This window comes from Martes martes (genome assembly GCF_963455335.1).
Source record: "Martes martes genome assembly, chromosome: 4".
Lineage (NCBI taxonomy): Eukaryota > Metazoa > Chordata > Mammalia > Carnivora > Mustelidae > Martes > Martes martes.
In genome coordinates, this window is record NC_137891.1 from 48,396,040 (window position 1) to 48,422,344 (window position 26,305).

A 26,305-nucleotide genomic window follows, 5' to 3' on the forward strand; every position below is an offset into this window, starting at 1 on the left:
CTTGAGGGATGTCTGGATGGCTCGGTTGGTTAAGCATCTGCCTTCGGCTCAGGTCATGATCCCAGCATCCTGGGATCAAGTCCCACATCAGGCACCTTGCTTAGTGGGTAGACTGCTTCTCCCTCTGCCTACTGCTCACCTGCTTGTGCTCTCTCTCTCTCTGGAAAATAAATAAATAAAATCTTTAAAAAAAAGAAAAAAGAAATGTATCTTGAATGTATTCAGTATCTTTTAAATGAATAAATCCCATAAAATAATTTTTTTAAAAACCCCAAATGTTCAATTCAATAAAAGAGAATACAGGCCACCTAAAATACTATATTCACTTTATTTCTAATTTTTCTACTGGTTTTGATAACATTTAGAGAAAGAATAAATGAAAACAAGGCACTACTGTATCACATCAAGAAATAATTTTATCCAATGAGAATTCAAATGGAAGATATATTTAACATCAACTCATATATTAGTAACTTATATACTTATTATTAAGTATGACATCATTAAAGCACAAAATAGTCTCTTGCAATCCCAACCAAACTTCTGGCCTCCCTTATGTGTCACTTCCATGACTACCAACCACACACATAAAGAGACTAGGGAAAATTTATTGAAGATGGTTTTCCAGGAAATTCGTAAAATGAAAAAGACAAAGTATGCCAAATAAAGCATAAACAGCAATGGGGCCCAGAATTTACTCTGGAAAGGCTGCCTAAGCGCTACCAAAAAAACAGCTGTAAATCCCTGATCTGACTTTGAAATGTTATGATCTTAAAAATTTCAGTTTGAAGCACAAGATGACATGACCGTACTAATTGGTATGTTATTATCTCAGTAAAGGCATATTTGAAAAATATTATGTCTGTCCAGGACACTGTTACCGCAATATGTGTTTGTAATACAGGTGTTTATATAAAGGTGTGAAAATCAACTTGGTTATTCTTTTAATGCATTTTAAGAACTAATGACACTTGAATGAATGGTGGCACAATAGGGAAAAGGACTATTTTTACATAAAACAATACTAAATCAGCATGTGATGAGGTGAATTGGTGAGACTCTAAGAATTTTACAAAATGGTAATTTAGAAACTCTAAATGCTTTCATTCAGAACTGCAGAAAAGGAATCAATTATTCTCATTTGCTGGAATCATAGTTCTTATGAATAATAACATCTACTAATGAACCTGATCAAGAATGAATAAAAAAATAATTTAAAAATTAGAATGAAAAATAAAATTAAAATTGGAATGATTCTGGTTAAAACCAGAATACAAAATTATGAAGATCGAATCAATTTGACAGTGGTGACAGAAATATTTGGCTGTTATTTGGCTCACGAAAACAACGAATGCTCCTGACCAGTGGTTTCGGAGTGACTCGGCTACAACCAGGAGCTGGTTAAGGAGAGTGAGGAGGAGGCCCCGAGAGTAGGGCTCTGGACCTGATCTGGTCCTAGAGAAGCTCTACTTCTCTGTTTTACCATACAATGAGAATGTGTGTGTGTGTGTGTATATATATTTTAAGGCTTCAATTTGTTAAAAAAATCCTGAAAACCACAGCAATATATATATGCTGTTCCCCAGCACACAAAGAGAATTGAAATCAGGACATATGAGACAAAAAGGCTCTAAAATTCTGGAAGAATGATCAGTTTTCTTCTGACTTAACTAATGTTAAAGTGACTTGTCAACTGCGATATGTCACAGGGTAACAGACTCCTCATTAGGTACCTTCGGCTAACAGCACATATGCAGAGGCAAGCTAACTAAGTGGGAAAGGAGGAACTGCTCACATGAGCTAGACAATCACAACAACAAGCAGGTCTCCTCTTTGGCCTGACCTTGGCAACAAGCTGTTTCTGAGAAGCCAAAGTTCTTCATGGCTGAGAGCTCATCTCCTTTAGACATTTCAGAGAACAAGCTGTACGAGCTGTGGTACAAGTTTTCAATAAGACTGAAAGGCATGTCAGCAAGGCACTGGTGCATCCACTTAAGGACAGAGGATAAACACATAACTTTTAACATTAAATTGTTAGAGACGATTGGCCAACCTATGAATATGCATAGTACTTGGCACATAGGTCCTTTAATAAAATGTTACTGAATCTATTCTGAAAATGTCATGTTTGCTAAGTAATATGTTCTAAAGGGTAAAAATCAGGAAAAAAATTCTGCTCTAAAAAGAAGAAAAAAGGATGTAAAGTCCACTCTATCCTAATGCAGCAGTGGGGAATTTTTTTTTTTAAGTCATAACAGGTTTTTAGGCTTAATACATTTTGGGCTTGGGAAATAACATAATTAAAAAGCAAAATTTGATTTTGATCAATATATAACCACTATCATGAGTTTAAAAATCAGACTAAAAATGTTACTAAAAAAACGGAGAAAATGTCTAAATGAATCTGCACAAATGTACAAATCAATGTGTGAAAGCTTAGCAAGGAAAATATAAAAATTGTCTTTTTTTAATAAGTATTTCATTAGGAAATGGAATTCTGAATTTCCCGTTATATATTTGGTCCTCATAGCTTCCCTAGATAAAGCAGTCCTAACCATTTTAATAAACTCCAATTAAAATACTCTAATAATGTTGAATCTAGGCGAACCTATCATCTACACAGATATAAAATTCTGAATGTTACATACAGTAAATGAAAAGGTCAAATCTGACTAAGTTTACAGTATTCTACAATGAAAATAAAAAATCCAGGAAGGCAAATAAAAATGGCTTACTTACATGAGGTTCTTTTTATTTGTTGATTGTACATTTTAAGAATTGGATATATGCCTTCCCTTCTCATCCAGTATTTTTTAAGAAGTCCTAAGTGAATGCATACTGTTTTGTAAACTGCATTGTCAAAACTGCAGCAAAATTCAGGCAAAGTGAATGTAGTTTTATCCCATGGAAAAGCACTGAATACAGTTATAGGAACAAATTCAGTATCATCTAATTTAAGAAGTTCTTGTCATCAGGTATGGTTATGTTGGTTTGTGAAACATATATTGCCTAGAACAAAGTACACCAACCTGCAAATCACAACCCAGCAATTTTCATTCTTTCTACTGACAAACATTCAGAAACAGTATTTTCACCATATGAAAGTAAACAACCACAACCACCGAATCAACTTTTCTCACACAAGTTTCTAATCCCGACAGTGTCACTGCAAGTCACTAGCAATCACTGCATTATTGAGCAAAGATTAACTGAGCACTTCCCTCCAAAAAAAAAAAAGTATAAAAAGAATGCTTTTTACATCATAAATGCTGGCGATGAAAAGCATGTAAAATAATAGATTCATGATTCAGGGTGGGAGAGGAATCCATTGCTCCACACAGCACAAAAGAATTCTGCTCAGGCGGCCATCGCTCTTTTCATTTCTTAGCCGGGTTCTTGGGAGGAAGAAGTTTATATGTGTTGAAGTAGCCCACCACCTGCTGGGGGATCTCTGCCAAGACACACTGAGCGAGCGCTTCTTTCGGAGACTTATGAAAAAACAGAATCAGAGTGACTTTATTAGTAACCAAATTTTTACTGGCATTTTGATAACAGACTAGGAATACCTCACCTGTCAGTAAAAAGCAGTAATTCCCAATTCCTAGGCTTATATCCTGTCTTAGGAACAGTCTGTGAAACACAGAATGAGCTAAATAACCAATGTTACTTAGGAGTGCTATATTACCCAGTAATATTTATCAAGTCCTTTTTTGGTGTCAGCATTTTGGCATTTGATAATTACCCTTTTCATTAACATTTAAAGGTGGGTTTTTTATTCACTTGGTATTAATTTTTTTAACTTTTTATTTTGAAATAATTACAGATTCATAGGAAGTTGCAAAAACAATATTCACCCAGTTTCTTTCAAAGGTAGTATCTTTTATAACTATAGCAGAATATCAAAACCAAAAACACTGACAATGGTACAGTTCACAGGCCTTATTCAGATTTTACCAGTTTTATTTTACATGCACTTATTTGCAGGTGTGGATGTAGTATTCTATATAATTTTATCACCTGGACAGATCTGTATAACCATCACCACAATCAAGATACAGAACTATTTCATCATCACAAGGATCCCTAACATTAACACTTTTAATCACCTTCCACCACACTCATACATTGGCTCCTGGGAATGTAAAAAAGCATAACCATTCTGGAAAAGTTCAACAGTTTCTTTAATAATTAAACAGGCAATAATCATACAACCTAGAAACTGCACTTCTGGGTATAATAGAGAAATAAAAATTTATGCCCACACAAAAACCTGTACATGAATGTTTATAGCAGCTTTGCATATAACAGACAGAAACTGAAAACAATTAAAGATGTCCTTCAGTGGATGAATGGTTAATACCTACACTGTGGAATATTCCTCAGCAATAAAAAGGAACATATGCAGAAACAACCCTGCAGAAAATCATGCTGAGTGGGGGGGGGGGGGGAAGCCAATCCTAACATTTCTCTAACATTTTTGAAATGACAAAATTATGGAAGTAGAGAACACATTAGTGGTTGCCAGGAGTTACAGGGGGTGGAGGTGCAAGAGAAGGGGGTGTGGCTATAAAAGGGCAACTTGAGGAGTCTTGAGAGGATGGACCTTCATTGTTTATCAATGTCTATACTCTGGTCATGGATTCTGTGCTGTAGTTTTACAACATGTTACCACTGGAGTAAACTGGGTAAAATAAAGTCCTGAGAGATTTTCGTCAAATTAACTTCCAGTCTGGCAAATTATCATATACTTGTATAGAGTTCTTCTGTTGTTACATACATAGGTAAAGATAAAATGCATTTTAAAACATGCACAGCAACACCACTTATAACAATTTATCATATAGACGGCAAGAGGTATGCAAGTATACAACTTGAAGCAAAACTGCAAAATCTAATCAGGGCTCTTCAAACCAAAACTCCATACATCTTCTAACCCCAGACACCTACTTCACTACTTGGTGATGGACTGGTGAAGGTCTGTGTCTGTGTTCAAACTCCTTACCATGCATGAAGAATAAGGAGGAGTGGTACTCACGTTCTGGAATTGTCTGAAAGGCACAAACTGGACGATATCTCGGATGGCTACCTCGCCTGACGGGGAGCGGAGACTTCCACCATCACCATCCAGAAACTCCATGGCACTGAAGTCAGCACCTCCTACTCCGACAATGATGATGGACATAGGCAGCTTGGCAGCATTAACTATAGCTTGTCTGGTCTCATCAAGGTCTGTTATCACACCATCAGTAATGATTAAGAGCACATAATATTGCTGCCAAGAAAGAAAATTATATCCACTGAGTGGGTTGAGCTCCCAAACAATAAAAGCAATGGTTAAAAACGTCTCCAGCTTGATGAGTCATTCAAGTCTCTTTCTTGCTCATTTTCCTTGCCAGTCTCTACCCAGGATACCAGCTACATAAAATATTCTAACATTCTCTAATGACAAGGAAATGTATTCGTACAAAAATTACAGGTTTATTAAAAGTGAAACAGACCAAAAAATGGGGTTAGCATAAATATAAAGAAGTAAGACATCTAAATGTCAAAGATTAAACTTTTAGTAAGCATAGAAATAAATACTTTAACATAAGTATTAAATATGTTAAAGTACTGATCAAGGGAGTAAGTGGTAACTTTGTTTCTAAAAGGTCAAGTATGGAAATAGAATTTTTTATCAAACTAAAGTGCACTTTTAAGAAAACAGATGGGTCTGGGGGGCGGAATCTTTCTCTCAATTCTCTCATTTCTGATAAACATTTTTAGAGGTTGGTAAAATATTACATAAAATTGTAACTCCACCTTTTGGGTCATTTAAATCTAGAATGGAAATAAGTTTTATAATAAAGCTAACACATGCTGGGTGTTTACTCTGCCCTAGGCACTGTGCACTTTATATGAATTATCTTAGTTCACATTTCAGCAGTCATATGAGGTAGTTATCTCTACCCTACTTTTGGGTATAAAAAGTTCTGAAGCTAAGAGAGATTTGGTATCAAGGTCCAATAGATAATGGTTATCTAATCCAAACCCTTTAAATACAGTAAGTGACTTTTCATCAGCAACTGAAATTGTAAATTTTCTCAATTTGTTAATTTAAGTCTACCTTTGAAAAGGCAGATTTTAATCATTTCTTTTTAGTAAAACCTATTTACGAAAATTAATTCAAATAGCAGAGAGAAGATTCACGAGTATAAGGGTTATTTTTTTGTTGTCCTGTTCCTGATGATCACTAATATAACAACAGTTATTACTTCCGAACCAAGGATAGCCATATGTTATTACTTCATTCTTTATATATCAATGGACCAAATATATGGAAAAATGGCACCAGAAGCAACTACCAATCCAAATTCTCCTTGTCCCCTGATACTATAGCACTTACTGAAGCTGTCTGTTGTTGGGTGGCTGCAGCAGCAAACCTGGCCACATGGTTTATGATTGGAGAAAAATTAGTTGGTCCATAGAGTTTTAACTGAGGAAGGCAGGCCCGATATGCCTCTACAATGCCTTGGATTCCTAGGCAAAAAAAGCAGAATTAAAAATTCTCAAACACGATTTAATTGTTCATTGTTTACCATACTGGCTAATTTAATTATATGTGTGTGTGTGTGTGTGTGTGTGTGTGTGTGTGTGTATACATATCTAGTGCTTTAGTTAAAAACTCTATATTCAAAAGTTCCTCTTAAACCATGTATCATAAAACTTCATAGCTATGCTCCATTGCAAAAACCTATAAACGTTGCCCTCCTCCAATAAAAGACATTTATTTTCATCTCAGCCAAATTATTCATTAATCTACAATGGGATTGTTATATTGCATAATTTTTGTATTTTAGGAATAAGACTTTAATGGGAAAAGAATCATGAAAAAGGTGCTGCATCTCACAACTGACAAGAGGTAAGAAAAACGTATTGAATAAATGGAAAAATTTTTGCACATGTGGCCAAAGATTCTACAAAGTCGGATGGTTATAAACCTAATTGTTAATTGTAGTCAAGAGTTAGTAGTCAGTAACTTAAATGTTAGGCATCGTATGGGAAACTATATAGTCATAAAAATTCATTTCCAGGTTATATATTGCATTTTGCTGCAGAAATACTAATGTGGGGGCACCTGGGTGGCTCAGTGGGTTAAAGCCTCTGCCTTCGGCTCAGGTCATGATCCCAGGGTCCTGGGATCGAGTCCCGCATCGGGCTCTCTGCTCAGCAGGGAGCCTGCTTCCTCCTCTCTCTGCCTGCCTCTCTGCCTACTTGTGATCTCTGTCTGTCAAATAAATAAATAAAATCTTAAAAAAAAAAAAAAAAAAAAAGAAATACTAATGTGTTTGTTTATGCCGTACTGCCTGGGCCTGCTGGGATGCTGTACAGTGAAGACTGGGCAGGGCCATTCGACTAGCTTTAACCAAGCATGTAAATGGATATGACGTTCATGTCTAAGTAGACGTTTTAAGAGCCACTGCCTGTTTTCACCAGCAATCTGGCTCTTTCCTTCTGTAAAGGGAGTAACACATCCCAGATACAGTCCTGAGTCCCAGAGTACTAGCCACATGTAAAGGGATATATAAATAAACTATTTTATTTATATGTAAATGAACTATTTGGGGGCGGACTCCTTCTCTCAATTCTCTCATTTCTGATAAACATTTTTAGAGGTTGGTAAAATATTACATAAAATTGTAACTCTATCTTTTGGGTCATTTAAATCTAGAGTGGAAATAAGTTTTATAATAAAGCTAACACATGCTTTATGAAATAAACTATTGCTATTATAAAAATAAATAGAAATAGAAATAGAAACTACTGCTATTATAAATCACTGAGGGTTAGATTGTTTATTACAACAGCACAACTTAGTGGAAGCTGAGTGGCATTCCTGGTAAAAGCATTGCTAGTGAAGCTTTAATGCAACATACGCGCCTGTGGAATCCAGCCCTTATGTCAGAGTGTCCAGGATGCAGGTAAGATACTAGAAATCCTCAAGAACTTCCCCCATACTTGTTGAGATTATCAAGGAAATCTGCCTAAAAAGATTTTTAATGCAGGGGCACCTGGGTGGCTCAGTGGGTTAAGCCTCTGCCTTTGGCTCAGGTCATGATCCCAGGGTCCTGGGATCGAACCTCGCATCGGGCTCTTGGCTCAGCAGGGAGCCTGCATCCCCTCTCTCTCTGCCTGCTGCTCTGCCTGCTTGTGATCTCTGTCTGTCAAATAAATAAAATCTTTTAAAAAATAAAAAATAAATGTTACAAAAAAAAAAAAAGATTTTTAATGCAAACCAAAACAGGTCTCTTGCTTAAAACATCCCCAACAGAGCAGAGATCAAGAAGGAAAAGAAGTAGATACTTGACTTAAAACTTTCACAAGACCAACTCTCTTAACATTTAAGAGTTCTAGTTCACTCCTCCAAGTCACTTTGAACTCAGGGAGAAGTCAGTCCAGTACTAACAAAAATAGTATTAACATACGCCAGCAGTAGGATCTTACTGCAATGATACATACTGCAGAAAATTTGGGTACCCAGAGCAATAATACTCTTTCATTTTTATCATCTCAGCTTGCTTTTCAATCTGAAGATATATAAGCTATTAATTAAATTTCTTCACAAATATCAATTGCCTTCAGTTCCTCCACTAAAATTAAGTTATGCCAAAATCCTTCCTTGCATTAAAGGAACATTTTGTTGGAATAATTTGTATTAGTGGGTTTTTTTTTTTTTTAAGATTTTATTTATTTGTCAGGGAGAGAGAGAAAGAGTCACAAAAAGAAAACTAGGTAGGGAATTTAAGTAAATCACAAGTAACAAACTAGTAACAAGTTTGAAGAAAAAAGACAAGGAACAAGACCAGTAACAAAAAGACAAGTAAGGAAAAAACAAGTAACAAACTACTAAGGTATTCAGTATAAAATCTTCCTGTTTTTTAGCTTACCATTGCAGTAAGGATTGGATGGATTAAAGTTCATTGGAAATTCATGTGAAACCTGCCAAAAGAGGAAAGGATTGATGAAGCCTGTTTTGCTTTTGTGGGAGGCAAATACTTAAAATAAGATTTCCTCTTACCTGCCACTGAGGAGGTATCTGAGCTCCAAAACCAAAAGCTGGAAACATTTTATCACTAAAAAGAAAATTTGTAAAAAACTGAAAGATCATTTTTTTTTCAAAATAGAAAATTTTATCTTTACTCTTAATAAAACCAATAGTTTTTTTTTTTTAAATTCAAAATCTTAGGAAAATATAAAGATTAAACCCATAGTAACCACCAGAGAGAACCAATGTTAACATCTGGCAACAATCATTCTAGTATTTTTCTGTGCAATGAGGGAGAAAAATGTTTCTCTCTATATATTTATAAAAATGGAGTTTGTATTCATTTTATAATATGCTATTTTCTACTTAAATACTATATATCATTTTGCTGAATAAATATGTAGATAAATCCGTAAAGCTCTGAAAACCACAAGTTCATTGGCTTTTAGCAAACGCATTTGGCAGCAAAACCTGACCTCAACTAACACAAGGTTATTTATAGCTTTTATTCATGCCACTGATTATGAATATTCATACATTTGGCCACAGAAACATGGTGCAAATGCCACATATAAAATTCTCACATTTTTTGTAGCAAAATGTGTGAATATTTGGTCCCAATGGTTTAGGGATAAGGGATTATGGACCTGAATATATAACATCATGTGAATGGCTGCCAAGTATTCATTCCACCACTTTATGGATATTCTCCCCCAACTAATGAACATACTAATCTTTTTGCTAGGATATAAATTTATATTTATATACTATATATATATATATATATATATATATATCCTAGCAGAAAAATTAGTATGCTCATTATGTTATGTTCATTATGTTATGTTCATTAGTATGTTCATTCATTAAAATATATATGTATATATATATTTTTTAATTTACTCATCAGAGAGAGAGCGCACACAAGCAGGGGGACAAGCAGGCTGAAGGAGAAGCAGGCTCCCTACTGAGCAAGGATCCCAATGTGGGACTGAATCCCAAGACCCTAGGATCATGACCTGAGCCAAAGGCAGATGCCTGACTGACTGAACCAACCAGACATCCCAATAGGATATATATATATATATTTTTTAAAGATTTTATTTATTTACCTGACAGACAGAGATCACAAGTAGGCAGAGAGGCAGACAGAGAGAGAGAGGGGGAAGCAGGCTCCCCGCGGAGCAGAGAGCCCGATGCGGGGCTCGATCTCGGGACCCCGGGATCACGACCCTCAGAGGGTCTAACCCACTGAGCCACCCAGGCGCCCCTAGGATATATTTTTTTAAGATTTTATTTATTTATGTGTCACAGAGAGAAAGCACAAGCAGCGAGAGCAGCAGGCAGAGGGAGAAGCAGGATCCCTGCTGAGCAAGGATCCTGATGTGACTTGATCCCAGGATCCTGGGGCCATGACCTGAGCCGAAGGCAGACACTTCACCGACTGAGCTACCCAGGCGTCCCAGCTAGGATACTCTTTTTAAATTAGTTTTTAATGGTTCTTTTTGCGTTGAGGATAGAACCTGAGTCAGACACATCAGGAGTATTTTTCCCAGTTTGTAGTCTGCCTTTAACTTTGTTTAAAATATACTTCCTCTTAGAGTTTTCAATATTAATGAATGTGAACAAATAAAATCTCTTTCATGATTTCTGCCTCTGCTGCCTTATTTAGCCTTCCTCACTGCAAAATTATAAACAATTCACACATAATTATTCCTAGAATGCCCAAGGTTTGATTTTTATATTAAACAACTAATTCACCCAGAAAGTCTTTTGGGGTAGGATATGAAACAGAAACTGCCACTCTCTATCTGTATCCATTCTCTCCCTTCTTAATAACAGAACACCTGAGCTAGAGACCGCACTAGCTCTACTGCAGCTTCTCTGGGCTGCATGTGGCCAGGTGGTGGCTAGATTCTAGTCAAGAAAATTTGAGTAGAAGTGGCCATCAGTTACTTCTGAATCAGGAAGCCCCTAGGAGGGAAGTCACCTGTACTCCCTCCCAGTTGCCCATCTCTTCCTCCCATTGACTAGACAAGATTAGAAGCACAGCAGCTGCCTTGGACCCAGGGGTGGAATCTAGGACTTGACAATGGTAGAACTGCTCTATCAATCCTATACTATCTCTAGACTTGCAACATGAAAGGGAAATAAACTTCTGTTTGGGTAAATGCACTTTGTTTTGGGGGTGTCCATTCTAGCAGTTTGTCTATACCAAATGGTATCTTAACAGGGGCACCTGGCTAGCTCAGTTGGTGGAACGTGTGACTCTTGATCTCCGAGTTGTGAGTTGGAGCCCCATGTTGGGTGTAGAGATTACTTAAATATAAAATCTTAAAAAAAAAAAAAGGTACCTTAACATATACCAGTATGAGTTAGGGATCTAAATTCACTTCTTGTCTAGTTTAGCAGCTGTGACAACTCCTTTCCCCTAAAACATCATCTCTATCATATACTAAGTTCACATACACGCTACGGTCTATTTCAAGACTTCTTGCTTTGTTCCACTGGTCAGGTACTAGTTCTGTAATATTAATAATACAGCTTTAACATGAGGGTTTCTTTAAAGGTCTTATTTATTTGTCAGACTGAGAGAGAGAGAGCACAAGCAGGGAGAACAGTAGGCAGAGGGAGAAGCAGGCTCCCCCTTGAGCAAGGAGCCCGATTCGGGATACAATCCCAGGACCCTGGGATCATGACCTGAGCCGAAGGCGGCGCTTAACTGACTGAGCCACCCAGGTGCCCCTAAAATGAGTTTAAATATCTGCTAAAACAAACTCCCTTCATTTTTTTTCCTAAAAAATTTCTTGGCTATTGTGATTCATTTTTCCCTCCAAGAAGTTTTAAAAATCATTTTAGCATGGTTCGACTGCAATTTTGATTAGAACTGATTAATTCTGGGAGAAATTTTATATCTTACATCATTATGACGTCTGCTATCTAGAATCACAGTATATCTCTCCATTTAAACAAGTTTCCTTCTTTGTCCTTTAGTACAACTTTGTAGTTTTCCCTCACTAAAGATCTGAATTCATTCTTATTTTTTATTGCATTATGAATTGTGATCTTGTATCTGCTATAATCTCTTAAATTGGCTAGTGAGAAATTGCTGGTTTTTAAATTTTACATTGTATCTGACTACTTTTCTAAACTCTTTCTACTTTCTAATATTTTTTTACTTGATTATTTAAGGTTTAAATTCATTCCTTACAGGTTTGCTAGAATTTATGTATGAAATCGTCTTGGCCTCGTGCCCTTGTGAGGAGTGGCTCTGTGATCAGCTATCCCATTCCTTCCATGGTTCCAGGTCTACTCAGGCTCTTTAAATCAACTTTGGTAATTTAAAGCTTTTCTCCCCCTCTCCCATCCAAGCAAAATCCTTTAATCCAGATTTTCCAATGTAATAACAAAGTCTTACATAGTATTAACTTCTAATTTTTAATGGTTTTTTTCTTGAATTTATGCTTATACTCTCTGTCTCATTACTAATATTCTATGCATGTTTCCTCTTTCTTGGGGGTCAACGTTGGCAGATTTGCCTGAGTTTTGTTGAACTTGCAAAGAATCATCTCTTCATTTAATTTATTCATTTAATGAGGTTTTTTTTTTTTTTTTTTTTTAACTTTCCAAGTCTTTACTTTCAGTGCTTAGAAGAAATACATCACAGTACATAATATACAGTTTGGAAAGCATGTCTCTGGAGCAGACAGCCCAGGCTCAATTCTGTCTCTGCCAGTTACCAGTTGAGTGACCTTGGACAAGTTAACCTCTTATGTCTCAGTTTTCTCATCTGTACACTGTAGATGATAATGGATGATAATAGTACCTATGTCACAGCAAAGCATGAGGATTAGGTGAGTATCCTGTAGAAACAATATTAAATTGTTCCTGACATGTCATAGCTAATTTATAGATAGAATCTGCTATTATTGTTATATCTTTATTTTTTCTCCTATTTTTTAATTATATTTTATTGAAAACCTAGTTCTTTTATATTCAATTTTTCTTGTTTAAAAATAAAAGCACGTAAAGCCAGAAATTTTTCTCTATAAAGACAGGACCACACTGTATGTTAACTACCTAAAATTTAAATTTAAAAAAAAAGGGGGGGTGCTTCTGGGTGGCTCAGTCATTAAGCATCTGCCTTCAGCTCAGGTCATGATCCCAGGGTCCTGGGATCGAGCCCCACATCGGGCTCCCTGCTTGGTGGGAAGCCTGCTTCTCTCTCTCCCACTCCCCCTGCTTGTGTTCCCTCTCTGGCTGTTTCTCTCTGTCAAATAAATAAAATCTTTGAAAAAAATATTTAAAAAAAAGATAGGACTATGTATAGTCTTCTTGGTGCCCCTATTTCTAAGACAGTCTGTTATTATACTTCAGTTTCCTCTTTGTTTTTGTTTTTAAAGATTTCATTTATTTGAGAGACAGAAAATGAGAGAGAGTGAGCATGAGAGGGGGAAGGTCAGAGGGAGAAGCAGACACCTTGCTGAGCAGGGAGACCTCAAGACTCCATCCCCGGGGGCACCTGGGTGGCTCAGTGGGTTAAAGCCCCTGCCTTCAGCTCAGGTCATGATCCCAGGGTCCTGGGATCGAGCCCCGCATCGGGCTCTCTGCTCAGCGGGAAGCCTGCTTCCTCCTCTCTCTCTCTCTGCCTGCCTCTCTGCCTACTTGTGATCTCTGTCTGTCAAATAAATAAATAAAAATCTTAAAAAAAAAAAAAAAAAAAAAAAAAAAAAAGACTCCATCCCCGGACTCCAGGATCATGACCTGGTGGGAAGGCAGTCGCTCAACCAACTGAGCCACGCAGGTGCCCTCAGTTTCCTCCTTGATCTAAGAACTTGTTAAGATTTTTTTATTTCCATATGGTAAATTTTATTTTAGTTATTCTTTTGTTATTAACTTCTAGGTGGCAGTCTGATAAAGTAACTCTGTAAACTTTTTATTTTTTATATAACCACCACTATAATTATGTTACTTTAAAATTTTTATTGTATTTCTAACTACTTTCAGTTGAAATACTTTGATACTCTTATCAAACATATCCATGGTTATATTTTCATTTTGGATTATGTAACAAAGTTCTCTATAAAATAGTTTTGTGTTTTTTTTTTTTTAAGATTTATTTAACAGAGAGAGAGATTACAAGCAGACAGAGAGGCAGGCAGAGAGAGAGGGGGAAGCAGACTCTCTGCTGAGCAGAGAGCCCGACATGGGGCTCGATCCCAGGACCCTGAGACCATGACCTGAGCTGAAGGCAGAGGGTTAACCCACTGAGCCACCCAGGTGCCCCTAAAATAGTTTTTTTTATTATATTTAATGACTTTTGTCTTAAATTCTACTAGGCTGATATCAGAATTGTCATCTTTGCTTTAGATTTGTTTGCATTTGCCTGAAAATTTACCTCTTTAAATATCATAGCAGATTAATGAAAAGCTCCATCAATATATGTAAGGGCTTTAACCATAAAATAATAGGCAAAGATAAGTGAAAATTCACACAGTGCCCTAAGAATCCAGAACAAAAAATTTATTAAGGTGGACTTTCTTTTCTATTGTTTGGTAAACCTTCAAGAGGGCCTATTTAATCTATTCAGAAATCTATACATTGAGAATCTATTCAAATTTTTAGAGCAATCAGGTCAAGTTATCTTTTGGCATTTGTTCAAAGCTGCCATTAAGAATATAATTTGAGAGGCTCCTGGGTGGTTTAGTTAGTTAAGCATCCGACTCTTGGTTTTGGTTCAGGTCATGATCTCAGGGTCATGAGATCCAGTCCCACGTGGTGCTCTGCACTCAGCAGGGCGTCTGCTTAGGATTCTCTCCCTCTCCTTCTGCCCCTTTCCCCCACTTGCATGCTGTCTCTCTCTCAAATAAATAAAACTAAAAAAAAGAAAAAGGAAAATAATTTGACAGTGACTGCCAAGAAATAGACATGTTAATAAACAGTGTCTATAAATGTTTACAAAATATGTCATCTGGACTTCAATTACACAGATAACTTATCCTTATTAAATAAACCCCAAGGAAACAGTTGACTCCAGTCAGCTGTTAAATAAACAAGCTATATATAATACATTATAACTGATCACAGCTAGAGAGAAGAGGTCAAAAGTAAACCCTAAGACTGTCACAAAGAGAAAACTAGAAAAGAGAACACAAAAGATTTTAGGGAGAAAGTTATTCCCACCACACCCCCTCTCCTATCCCCAGTCAACCCCAGCAGCCTTATCACCACCAATTATATCAGAGTAGTACTAGCAGAAGAAACAGAAACTACCCTTTCTGGAGAGCTCTGAAAACAAGTATTTTAGTCATACTCACGTATCATAATCTTGAATGACCAGTCCCACAGACCAGATAGCAGTCAAATACTCATTAACACCATTGGGGCTAATGTAATGAAGGGAGTCAGGAGACCTTGGGTCACCATTAGAGCCAGTGAAGTCCACTCCCACCTGCCAAATAACAATCACAGCCCTTACTAAGGAGAAGCCATATGTTCAATGTCCAGAAGACAGACAGACATTCGTCCCAGAGCCTGCTGCTGCCATCTCCTAACAAATGCCTGGGCCTACCAGTATTTCCACAGACAATTAAATAATTAAAGCTTCAGCCTGAAACAACCTGCTATTCATATTTTTTCTAGATGACTCAAACCCATGAATTATTATACCCAGGAGTTTAGACATAGGCTTGTTTTGTAGGTTGTTTAACTAACGCTTTCTGTAATTTAAATTACTCCATCAGAAGGAACAGATCTTATCAACAAAGTTGAAGGCTTCCTGATGAACTTAGACAACCTGTCTGAGGAGACCACACTAAACGGCTTCGGTAAATTCCAAAGTCGGTTTTACAAGAAAATAAAGAACAGTACAAAACTGTAGGAAAAAAGTAACATGTTTCAGCCTACTTTGAGAAAGTCAGTGTTACTTACAGTAAAATTCAGTTGACATCCTCCCATGATATAGTCAAGGAATGTGCACTCCACTGTAATCTAAAAACAAAGAGCAAACTCTTAAAATCAAAAATCTCTTACTGGGGTTCCTGGGTGGCTGAATTAATTGAGCATCCAATGCTTGGTTTTGGTTCAGGTCACAATCTCTGGGTCATGGGATCTAGCCCCACAACAGGCTCTGCACTCAGCGAAGAGTCTGCTTGGGATTCTCTTTTCCTTTCCTTCTGTCCCACAACCCCCCATAAAAATAAATAAATAAATCTTTAATAAAAAAAAATCTCTTACTATACAAGAGATTTACAAAGAGCTCTCTGGCATATATTTTTAACAGTTCAGAAACTGTACAGAACCATGATAAAAGCAGGTGGAGACCACACTGGTATTTGAGTTTAAGTATCCCTGCCCCTACTTGTCATAAATCTGTAAGATCTTACTTTGAGATAATTAAAGCAATGTTAAGATTAGATTTTTTTTTTTAAGATTTATTTATTTTAGAGAAAGAGATAGAGAGCATGAGCAGGGGAGGGGCAGGGGGTATTAGGGACAGACAGAGAGAAGCAGACTCCCTGCTGAGACGGGAACCCAAACTGGGGCTCAATCTCACAACCCTGATATCATGACCTGAGCTAAAATCAAGAGTCCAACATTGAACCGAATGAACCACCCAGATGCATCTAAGATTAGAATATTAATGGCCAAAGATGAAATACACTCACTTGAAGTTTTAAGAAACTAGTAATGAGTCTAATATGTTGAAAGCTTGATAATAATCAAGATTTAAAAAAAACAAAAAACAAAACCAAAAAAAAATTTGTTTGTTGCAAGAAAGCTCGTGAATTTTTCGCTCTATTTATAATATCTCAACTTGAAATTATGACCAGGATAGATGCACTGGGTTAGATCATTTCTACTAATACCCTGCTAAAATACCGTGATATTTCACATTTCCTAAAAATAAGGAAAAAAAAACTTCAATATTCTTTGTCTTTTGCGAAAAAGTTATCAAACCTTAGAAACAAAGTTACTTGAAAGATTCCTATACTATTTCCTACTCTCTTCTTTTCCCTAAGGGTGTCCAGATGATCATATGATTTTCAATTGCCCAAAATTCAATTCACATTTCCTAAGATAAGGAAAAATTTTAATATTCTTTGTCTGGTTTAATATATACCATATTGAAAAAAGAACTTGAAATGTGATCTCATTATACTATACATGGTAAACATCAACTAACCTCACACTGTTTCACACTGATAACACCTGAATTCTTGTAGCTTTTCTTCTTTTGCCTCTTTTTTTCATTTATGCATTCAAATTCCACCTGTAGGAAGAAAAGACAAAATATTAGTTCTTACTAGTGATATAAAATATGCCAATGTTGGGGCACCTGCGTGGCTCAGTCGGTTAAGGGTCTGCCTTCAGCTCAGGTCATGATCCCAGGGTTCTGGGATAAAGCCTGCTTCTCCCTCTGCCCCTCCCCCTGTTCATGCTTGCATGTGTGTGCCCGCACATGCGTTCTCTGTCTCTCTGAAATAAATAAATAAAATGTTTTTTAAAATGCCAGCGTGAATTTAAATGAATGGCTTTTTTTTGCTTGGAATCGAACCATCCGCTGATATACGTCTGCTGCAAAATACAATTTTGAAATAATTACATAATAAAATATGTGAAATATTTATAACTGAAATCTGTAAAAGGCATTCCTAAGATTGTATACCTTTTAAAATGGCTCCTAAGACAAACCATAAAAGACTCAATCTCAAGAAACAGACTGAGGGTTGCGGGGGGGAGAGGGGACGGGAGAGGGTGGTGGGGAAATGGACATTGGGGAGGGTATGTGCTATGATGAGTGCTGTGAAATGTGTAAACCTGGCGATTCACAGACCTGTACCCCTGGGGATAAAAATACATTATATGTTTATTAAAATTAAAAAAATTTAAAATAAATAAATAAATAAATAAAATGGCTAAGGGGAAAAAAAAGTAAATAAATAAATATAAATAAAATGGTTCCTTAGTATAGATTTTGCCTCTATAGATGATTTCCTTGCAAATACTTCAAGTAACATTCTTTATTTTTTATAATAAGGGAAATAAAATATTACTTTGACCCATTATTTTCAGAAAGAAGAAAAATATGCTGCTTAGAAAAAGAAGGGAAAAAACCTACCATCAGAAAACAGAAATATATGGAGCCTAACTGTATGGTAAAATATGCAAAGATCATCTTTTTCCCCTGGGGATACTTTTAGGGATAGAACTAATATCTTACATCTTCTTTCCAGTGCAGTTCCTTTCCCCAAACAGAAGGATCTTCTTTTCCACCTTCTAGCCACCTATCCATCCATAAGGCTTGGCTCAAGCTGCCCTCCTCTATAACATCAACTCCTATTCCAGTTTTCTATCTCCATTCATCTCTGTAAACTTCTACAACCATATAAAATTTAGTTACATACTTTGTGTTATTCTTAATTGTTTCATTTCATTAATTTTGTTTTATACCCAGGATATAATCACCTCCAAATTATACCTTCAAATTTTCTCTATCTTGATCAACTCAATGAACATCTGATGAGTCACCTTTTCTGATTAATAGAAAGTAACTTATATACTTTAGACAGAGTCATTGCTAATTTTCTAGGAATCAAATATTAAAAGGTACAGTAGATACAACAGTAAAAAACAAAATTATGTTAAATAAATTCTTTCATAGTTCAGGATCCTGCCAGACTTCTCAGTCATCATGATTATTAACTATTGAATATTGGAGATGCGGGAAAGCCCTAAAGAGAATTCTCATTGGTAAAAGACTGTGTTACTTCATTTCATTTATTCCCACTTTGACAGAATGTCTACCAAGTGGCAGGTACTATTCTAGGCACTGAAAACACAGATGATAAGATATGGCTCTGCCTTTGAAAAATAAGAGCGGGTAAACGTCATTACAGCAATGTTAAAAGCTGCATTCTGTCGTGGAGAAGGGAAGAATCAAGATAGCTAGATTTAGAAAAACTTTACATGACCCATAAAGTATTATAGAGTTAGTTGTTCATTATCTTCTAAAAGTAGGTCATTTACTGATTCTGCAAGATAGCGACAAAGTGAAATTACTAAAACAACAATCCAGACCACTCCTCTTTAGTTCTTTTAGGTAGCTTGCTTTATTTGAACTGTTCAGATTTTTAGCATTTTCCATTAGTTCTGCTTTTTAAAAAAAATTACTTGAATAGGTATTTACAGGGGCACCTGGGTGGCTCAGTGGGTTAAGCCTCCGCCTTCGGCTCAGGTCATGATCTCAGGATCCTAGGATTGAGCCCCGCATCGGGCTCCTCTGCTCAGCAGGGAGCCTGTTTCCTCCTCTCTCTCTGCCTGCCTCTTTGCCTACTTCTGATCTCTGTCTGTCAAATAAACAAAATCTTTAAACAAATAAATAAATAAAACTAGGGATTTTCAATCAAACCAAATATATTGTCTGAAGCTAAAGGAAACCAAACCTCTAACTATAAATATAAACTTATACTCCCAAGTAAGGATCTTGGATCATCCAATTACTACACAAATAAAATCCACAGATTTCAGAACATTTTAGAACACAGCAAAAACATGGCAAACAGTTTGCTATACCAAGGAAAAAAATGAAATAATAAATACATGGCCAAACAGTAAAGTACATTCAAGTAACAAAGATGCAACTTACAGGTGAATTTCTGGAGGCTTCTTTCAGTTTTGTCATGGTGGTTTGAAATGTTCCAATGAGATCATGTGACCCATCATTATCATAATCATAACACTCTACCTAGAAATAAGTATAATAAAAATCTATTAAAGTCAACCTCATTTTGTTTAAAAGGATTGCCTGCAATAAATGGGACTTACCAAGAAGTGTCCTATTGATGTAAAAAAGTGAAAATGTTTAATAGGAGAAGTAGGAACTAACTTCCCAGAGGAAGTTAGTGAACCACTTTCAAACCCCAGCTATTCTTTCAACGGGGATCTAGGATAGATCATAGGCAGATGAAAAATACAAATACTGTCTAAATTCCATATTAAACAGTTTCCAGTTCACCTATCATGCCCTTTATAAGAGCTGATAAAATCAAAATGGAATTACATCTTCTTTCTCATCCACTTCTTCACTTCGTTATCACTACACAGTGACTAAAAGCCATCAACTGCAGGAAGAAAGGAAGTCAGTATCCTAGACAACTAAAACTTGTATAATTAAATCCTAGATGATTTAGAAATATGGCAAATATATTTCATTAGCTGCAATCTGGTAAGGCTAGGGTTGTATTCAGAGTTAGACATGATGAAGTCAGATTTGCATCCTTCTGAAAATCACAACTCTTAGAATGAAAAAGAAAATTCAAGGAAAAGAGTATGTTAACCACTGAGGAAGTATGTAGACTGGGTCATATTAACTCTCATTTCCATGTAAAACAGGGTGAATTCTATTCCTATCTATGGCTCTCACCAAATGCATGTTCTTTCTTAAAGCAGACAGAAGAGAACTGAGAGTACCTGATGTGCATGCAGCTTTGTGCCAAGTTGACAGCATAACCAGAGGGTAAATATTCATAAGAATACCTGATTACTCATTGCAATGAGAATATTAAGATGGTGTGAACCGCTAGCAAACAGAGGTGTTCATTGTGATCATGGAATAACCAATTTTTTATAGTGTTTTGTAATTTCAGAACAGATTATCTCATTACCGCATTTATTATGTGTACTGCACACATTATCTACACAGGCTTGTGAAGTAGGCAGAGGAATTAAATAGTGTTAGAAGATGATGTGTTTTATTTGGTAACCGACATAGGTAATATAAAGCTGTGCTAAGGACACTTTTGAATTTTTCTAGAGATTTAAAATAAAAGCCTGTAACTGAGAGTACTTGCCAAGAGAGTATCCTTTACAAAGTTATATTAACTACCAAGTTAAAATGCTTAGGATTTATGTGTTCACCCAGAAAAGTGAATTATTTTCTTCTCAGTTCTATGAGAAGTGAACTGTCTGCCTATTATAACAGGATGTGTTTCCTTCCTTACTAATATTTTGATTATTATTCCAGGGACACTACAAATCAATCAATAAAGACAAGGTCTAGAATTACAATTTTAATTAACTGTAAAGGATTTTTATTTGTTGTAAACAGTTTGATCTCTTATCAATTATGAGAGTTTAATTCTTGCCTTACACATATCTGATATGTAATTTTTAAACCAAAGTCCCTTTATCTGACTCTTTATTTAAACTGTGAGGGGAAAAGAAAATGAATGATCTTACTAATTTTTTTCCAGAAAAAGTAAAATTAAGATAAAGACAAAAGCAATCTTAGTATTATCATGATTTTATTTTTAATAGATTTTTTTTTATATATGGAAAGTAGAACTTGATTTTTTTTTCCTAAGTAAGCTTTATACCCAATGTGGGGCTTGAACTCACCACTCTGGGATCAAAAGTAGCATGCCCTACTGACTGAGCCAGCCAGGTGCCCCAGAACTTTGCATTTTAGATTTGCATTCAGGAAACTCCAACTTCTATCTAGGATAAGATCAAGCTTTGATAAGGCCAATTTTATTTTTAAAGAAAGTATATAAACACCTAAAACTCTTCATATGCCTGAGACTTCAGGGAATGTAAAAAGATTTGTAAGTTGGAATTTCTGAGAGCTCACTATAATAACTACATAGGAAAATTATATAGGAAAACTATACAGAAAACTATATAGGAAAAATTCACTGTTGCCCCACTGAAGGCAAATATTTGGTGCTAAAGAAAGATGTGACATTTATAAGGTAGGCCTATGTTCAGATATAATTTCAGATAAATGATGTAATGATTTGTGTCTTTTAATTTTTCTCAAAAATTCAAAAACTAGTACTACTGGCTGTTTCAAATACTGATACAGTATCAGCAGCGCTTGTGACATTGAAATACATGCATATATACATATGCACCTATGTATATATGTAAGAAAATGCACGCACCACAAAATACTACATTCACTAAGGCATTCCCATTTTAGGCAGGGGGCAGCATGCAGGATTATTTCTTTTATTCACTTGATCTCATGAGAATAATAATACATGCTGGAGTGATAACACTGGCACATTCACACAGCAGCAAAGAAACTATGGATGATTCTGACTCTATCCTCTGCTCTAAAACCTTTTACCACACCTCTAAACGATTTCCAAACACCAAGAGACTCACAGATGGATGATTTTGTAATATTGCAAAGAAATACAGCACTAAAGAATGTAAAGACAGTCATGATGTGGGAAACCAAATTGTGCATAGTTAACACAAACTGAGAAAGTTTTAAGAACAGAAGACATTCATCAGAGAAAACTCAGAAAATCAGTTTACTTACTATAATAAAATAGCCCTGTAAGCATGCCACTGTGCGAAAAAAAATTTTTAAAAACATTGTTTCATTGTTAACATATTATTGCAAGCAATCAGTTATGGTTTAAGCATTTCTTTTCCCCAGCCTTTCCCTGTTCCTCAGGTCTAATAAAGTTTCAGCTTATTATTTTTAATGTGAAAAGCAAAAGTTGTAGAGGTAGTACAATTATAGAAAGTAATTTTTAAAACTACTGTTCTACTATTTATTTTTTACCTAAAATTTCACTGTTATTTGAAATAACAAATAAATTCTACTTATATTGATTTTTAAAGTTCTCTGAGGACACATTTTTTTGGATCTAAGAAATTAAGTCATTTTAATGTAACAGCATCTGTGCTTTATATAATGGTTTAGAAAACTTTCACTTTCATTAATTTAATCCTTCCCTTTTTTGTAATATAGACATTATTTTCTCTATTGTGTAAGTGAAGAAGTTAGATGACCTGCCCAAGATCCCTTATCTGGTTGAAGGCCTAAGTCAAGACTTGGACGACAGCATGAGACGAAATCTTACGCTCCGTGTCATCACTTTTCCTGTTTTTACCGTATTCATTACCAAAGGAAAAAAAAACTAAAACATAAACAACAAACTCCACTTTGGTTTGCTGACAACTAAACACAAGAAGAGTCTTCTATCTGGACTCTTATGTAAAGAGACTCCAGGATAATGTGTCTTAAAAATAATAAATATTTTCTAATAAATAGCTATAAATTAAAACATTAAAAAAATTCTTAGATGCCTGATACTTCCTGGTCCCACTCTGCTTTCCTAATACTTTATAGTAAAGCCATCTAGAAGTTTTCAATGAATATCTTGCTCTGAAAATAAGCGATGGAAAATGCCACCACTATTCTCCTCTGCTGTTAATGGCAGAAGGAAGCTCTGGGTTTTTAGTCAAAGTAACATCTGCTTCTATTTGCAAGGGACACGCCAAAGGCAAAGAAGGCAGTTAAAGTTTCCTATTTGCAGAAAAAAGGAATCTTAGTAAAAGGAGGAAATACTTAAATTGGACATTTTATTTTTTTTAAATGAAGAGTAAAATGAAAATCACAATTTTTGATTGAGCATTAGGCCAACAGATCAGTCAAACGTATCTACCCTTCAATTTACTTATCAGAGACATTTCTATTTTAATATTCCTAAATACAAATAAAATATAATCCTTACAGGTATCTGCTAGATCACTTACTTCTATTAAATACTATCTAATCAACTAGTGTGTGTGTATACATAACATATATATAACTTTAAGTTACCTTGATCGTTTTGTCCATATCTCCATAGCACAGGGAGTTAAGAGAGATTTTAAAAGGCCTCCAAACAGGATTCAAGTTATTTTTAATAACCTATAAAATGAAGATACAAAGACTAGTTAGAAAAACATTCAGTTCTTGCCACACTCTCACCAATCATCCTCCACCTTTTCACCCAGTCAAATTTTTCAATGAAAAACTATCTAGGACAATATTATACAAGTGTTAGAAGAAAAACATGATAGATACATTCTGAGTAAAGAAGAGAAACTACTTGGAAAATATATTTCACCCATTACAAGGTACACTTAGAAACTACAGACTGTTGATTTTGTGGAAAACCAGGGTTTTCATTGCAGGACACAGAAGATTCAAATTTGGAATAAGCAAGGATGAGAAAGAACCTTGCTGGGTTGGGCTTGAATTGAAGAAATAGTCTAAATTCATGATTTAAAATTTTTGTAAATATACATATACATAATAAACATATACACAAATACACATGTTTCCCAGCTATGTCCTTTGAAAAGGCATAAGTGAAATGACATCTCAGTAGCAATGAGTACATCTAAAACCACTCTTAAAGGAATAGGGTTCCAAGAGAAAGGGCTCATTCCAGACCTGGGAGAGAGTGAGTATAATGTGACCCGAGAATATAGTTTAATGCAAAGTAAGAGAATGCAGGGCACCTGGCTGGCTCAGTCAGAGGAGCATAAGACTCTTGATCTCGGGGTGGTGAATTCAAGCCCCAGATTTGGTGTAGAGATTACTTTAAAAAATAAAGAATTAAATAAATAAATAAACAAATAAATAAAAGAATGCTTAAAGACTAATGGGGTTATGTTAAAGGAATCCAAAAGCCTTTCAACATCACTCTCCCTGGCCAAATTTGGATTAATCGGAACAGCTGAAATGACAGTAATGAATTATAATATAATGAATATACCGTGTTATAAGTCATGAGTCTACAATGATACCAAAAATAAAAAAAGAAATGCGAGGAGAGATGAAAGAGGTGTACCTGCTATTATATGTAAAGGGATGAAAATTTTAGAAAAAAATCACTATTTTATAACCCCTAATATAAAAATTGACTTAGGTATGGATCATCAGTAGATGGGTGATACGCAAAAGAACAGTTTAATCATGCATTCTCAAAGTATCACACCACAGATCACTTATTAATTATAAAGGGGAAAAATGGGACTTTATCATGGCAAGATCTGGTGGTCACTAGCTTAATCAAGTAGACAAGGTTGGCAACATCAATACTGGACAGCTTGAGACCATGAGTCCTCTGATGATACAGAGCAAGGTATACACACATAATGTTCTTGATGGATTTGTTTGATTTGGATATAACTGTAAGGAAACAGAAGACTTAGAATGTTGGACACACTGGTCTTGATTATTCAGGAGATTCAAGGGCATTAAGACCTAAGACAGATAGGGAGAAGAATCTTATATATTGGGAACATAAGAACCAAATGCAAAATGTGAAATGCAAAATGTGAACCTTTAATCAATCCTAGACAAAAATATGTGGAGGTATATATACATATACCTTCACGTGTGTGTGTGTGTGTGTGTGTGTGTGTACATATATATATATATATATATATATATATCAATCAACTGTAGAAATTCAAAGTTATATGATACACTGATGTTATAAATTTTAAATTTTGAGTCCTAAACTTCCAGGTGTGATTGTATAGGAGAATGTCCTTCTTCTCAATAAAAGCCTGCTGTGGTAAGAAGGTGATGTCTGTAGCCTGCATTAAAATGGTTCTGCAAATGGGAAGTATATGTGTGCATGTCTGTGTATATGTGTATGTGTGTCTGCGTGTGACAGTGAGTGAGTGAATGAGAAAGAACACACATGCAGATATGACCAGGGGGCAAATCAAAGTGAAGGATACACAGGTATACATTTTAGTGCTTTTTACAGGGTCTTAAATTTTTCAAGATAAAAATTTTACTGACAGTTCAGCATGGTAGTACCTTCACATGAAAAGGAAAAAAAAAAGAAATGAGTATGTTGATCTTGTATCTCTGGCTCTATATGTCTGAACTCAGATTGATATTTTTACAAGTACATAATTTTTAAAAATTTAGATTACTACAACTCCAATGGAAACCTCAACTCTACTTTTTCAAATTCAGATATTCACCTCTGTTCGATGAACCATGAGCCAGTTTCCATCAGATGTCTGCTTGTGGAATTCCAGGTATGGATCTGACTTTCCAAATAGATCCTACATTTTAAAAAAGTCAATTATTCTCCTCTGAAACCATGTGAAACCACACTTTATACATGTTACATGTTAGCAATACCCGAACTCTAACTCCATAGTACAGATATATACAGTACAGTACAGTAATAAATACAAATCCCAGTCTTCCTCACGAACTTACCAACCTGCTGATGCTACAAGGAGAACTACTAAGGCATTTGTGATAAACGCTCATAATCCTGTGTCTCACACCTTCACTTCTCAAAAAAACATGAGAACATGGCTTTAAAATATGATGAACAATAGGACCCATAATCAGTAAGATATGTTCAGGGCTTGTTTTCATTATTAAGAGTATTCATTCACACAGCACTGAATAGTTTTATATAAGTGACATCCCAAACATTAGCCATACTGACACCA

At 35.6% G+C, this 26,305-nt stretch overlaps 1 protein-coding gene across 1 annotated transcript in view; it reads right to left on the reverse strand.

The window, feature by feature from the left end:
• Positions 1–309: 309 nt before the first annotated feature.
• CPNE3 (copine 3) overlaps positions 310–26,305 on the reverse strand; it is a 48,637-nt gene continuing 22,641 nt past the window's right edge. The window contains exons 6-16 of the mRNA XM_080801061.1: positions 25,820–25,903; positions 23,649–23,738; positions 19,674–19,772; positions 17,211–17,297; positions 15,956–16,015; positions 15,343–15,476; positions 9,059–9,113; positions 8,928–8,979; positions 6,386–6,519; positions 5,036–5,272; positions 310–3,488 (exon numbers count right to left, since the gene is read on the reverse strand). Coding sequence (XP_080657187.1) covers positions 3,378–3,488; positions 5,036–5,272; positions 6,386–6,519; positions 8,928–8,979; positions 9,059–9,113; positions 15,343–15,476; positions 15,956–16,015; positions 17,211–17,297; positions 19,674–19,772; positions 23,649–23,738; positions 25,820–25,903 — 1,143 coding nt within the window. The 3' untranslated portion in view covers positions 310–3,377. The remainder of the gene's footprint in view (positions 3,489–5,035; positions 5,273–6,385; positions 6,520–8,927; positions 8,980–9,058; positions 9,114–15,342; positions 15,477–15,955; positions 16,016–17,210; positions 17,298–19,673; positions 19,773–23,648; positions 23,739–25,819; positions 25,904–26,305) is intronic.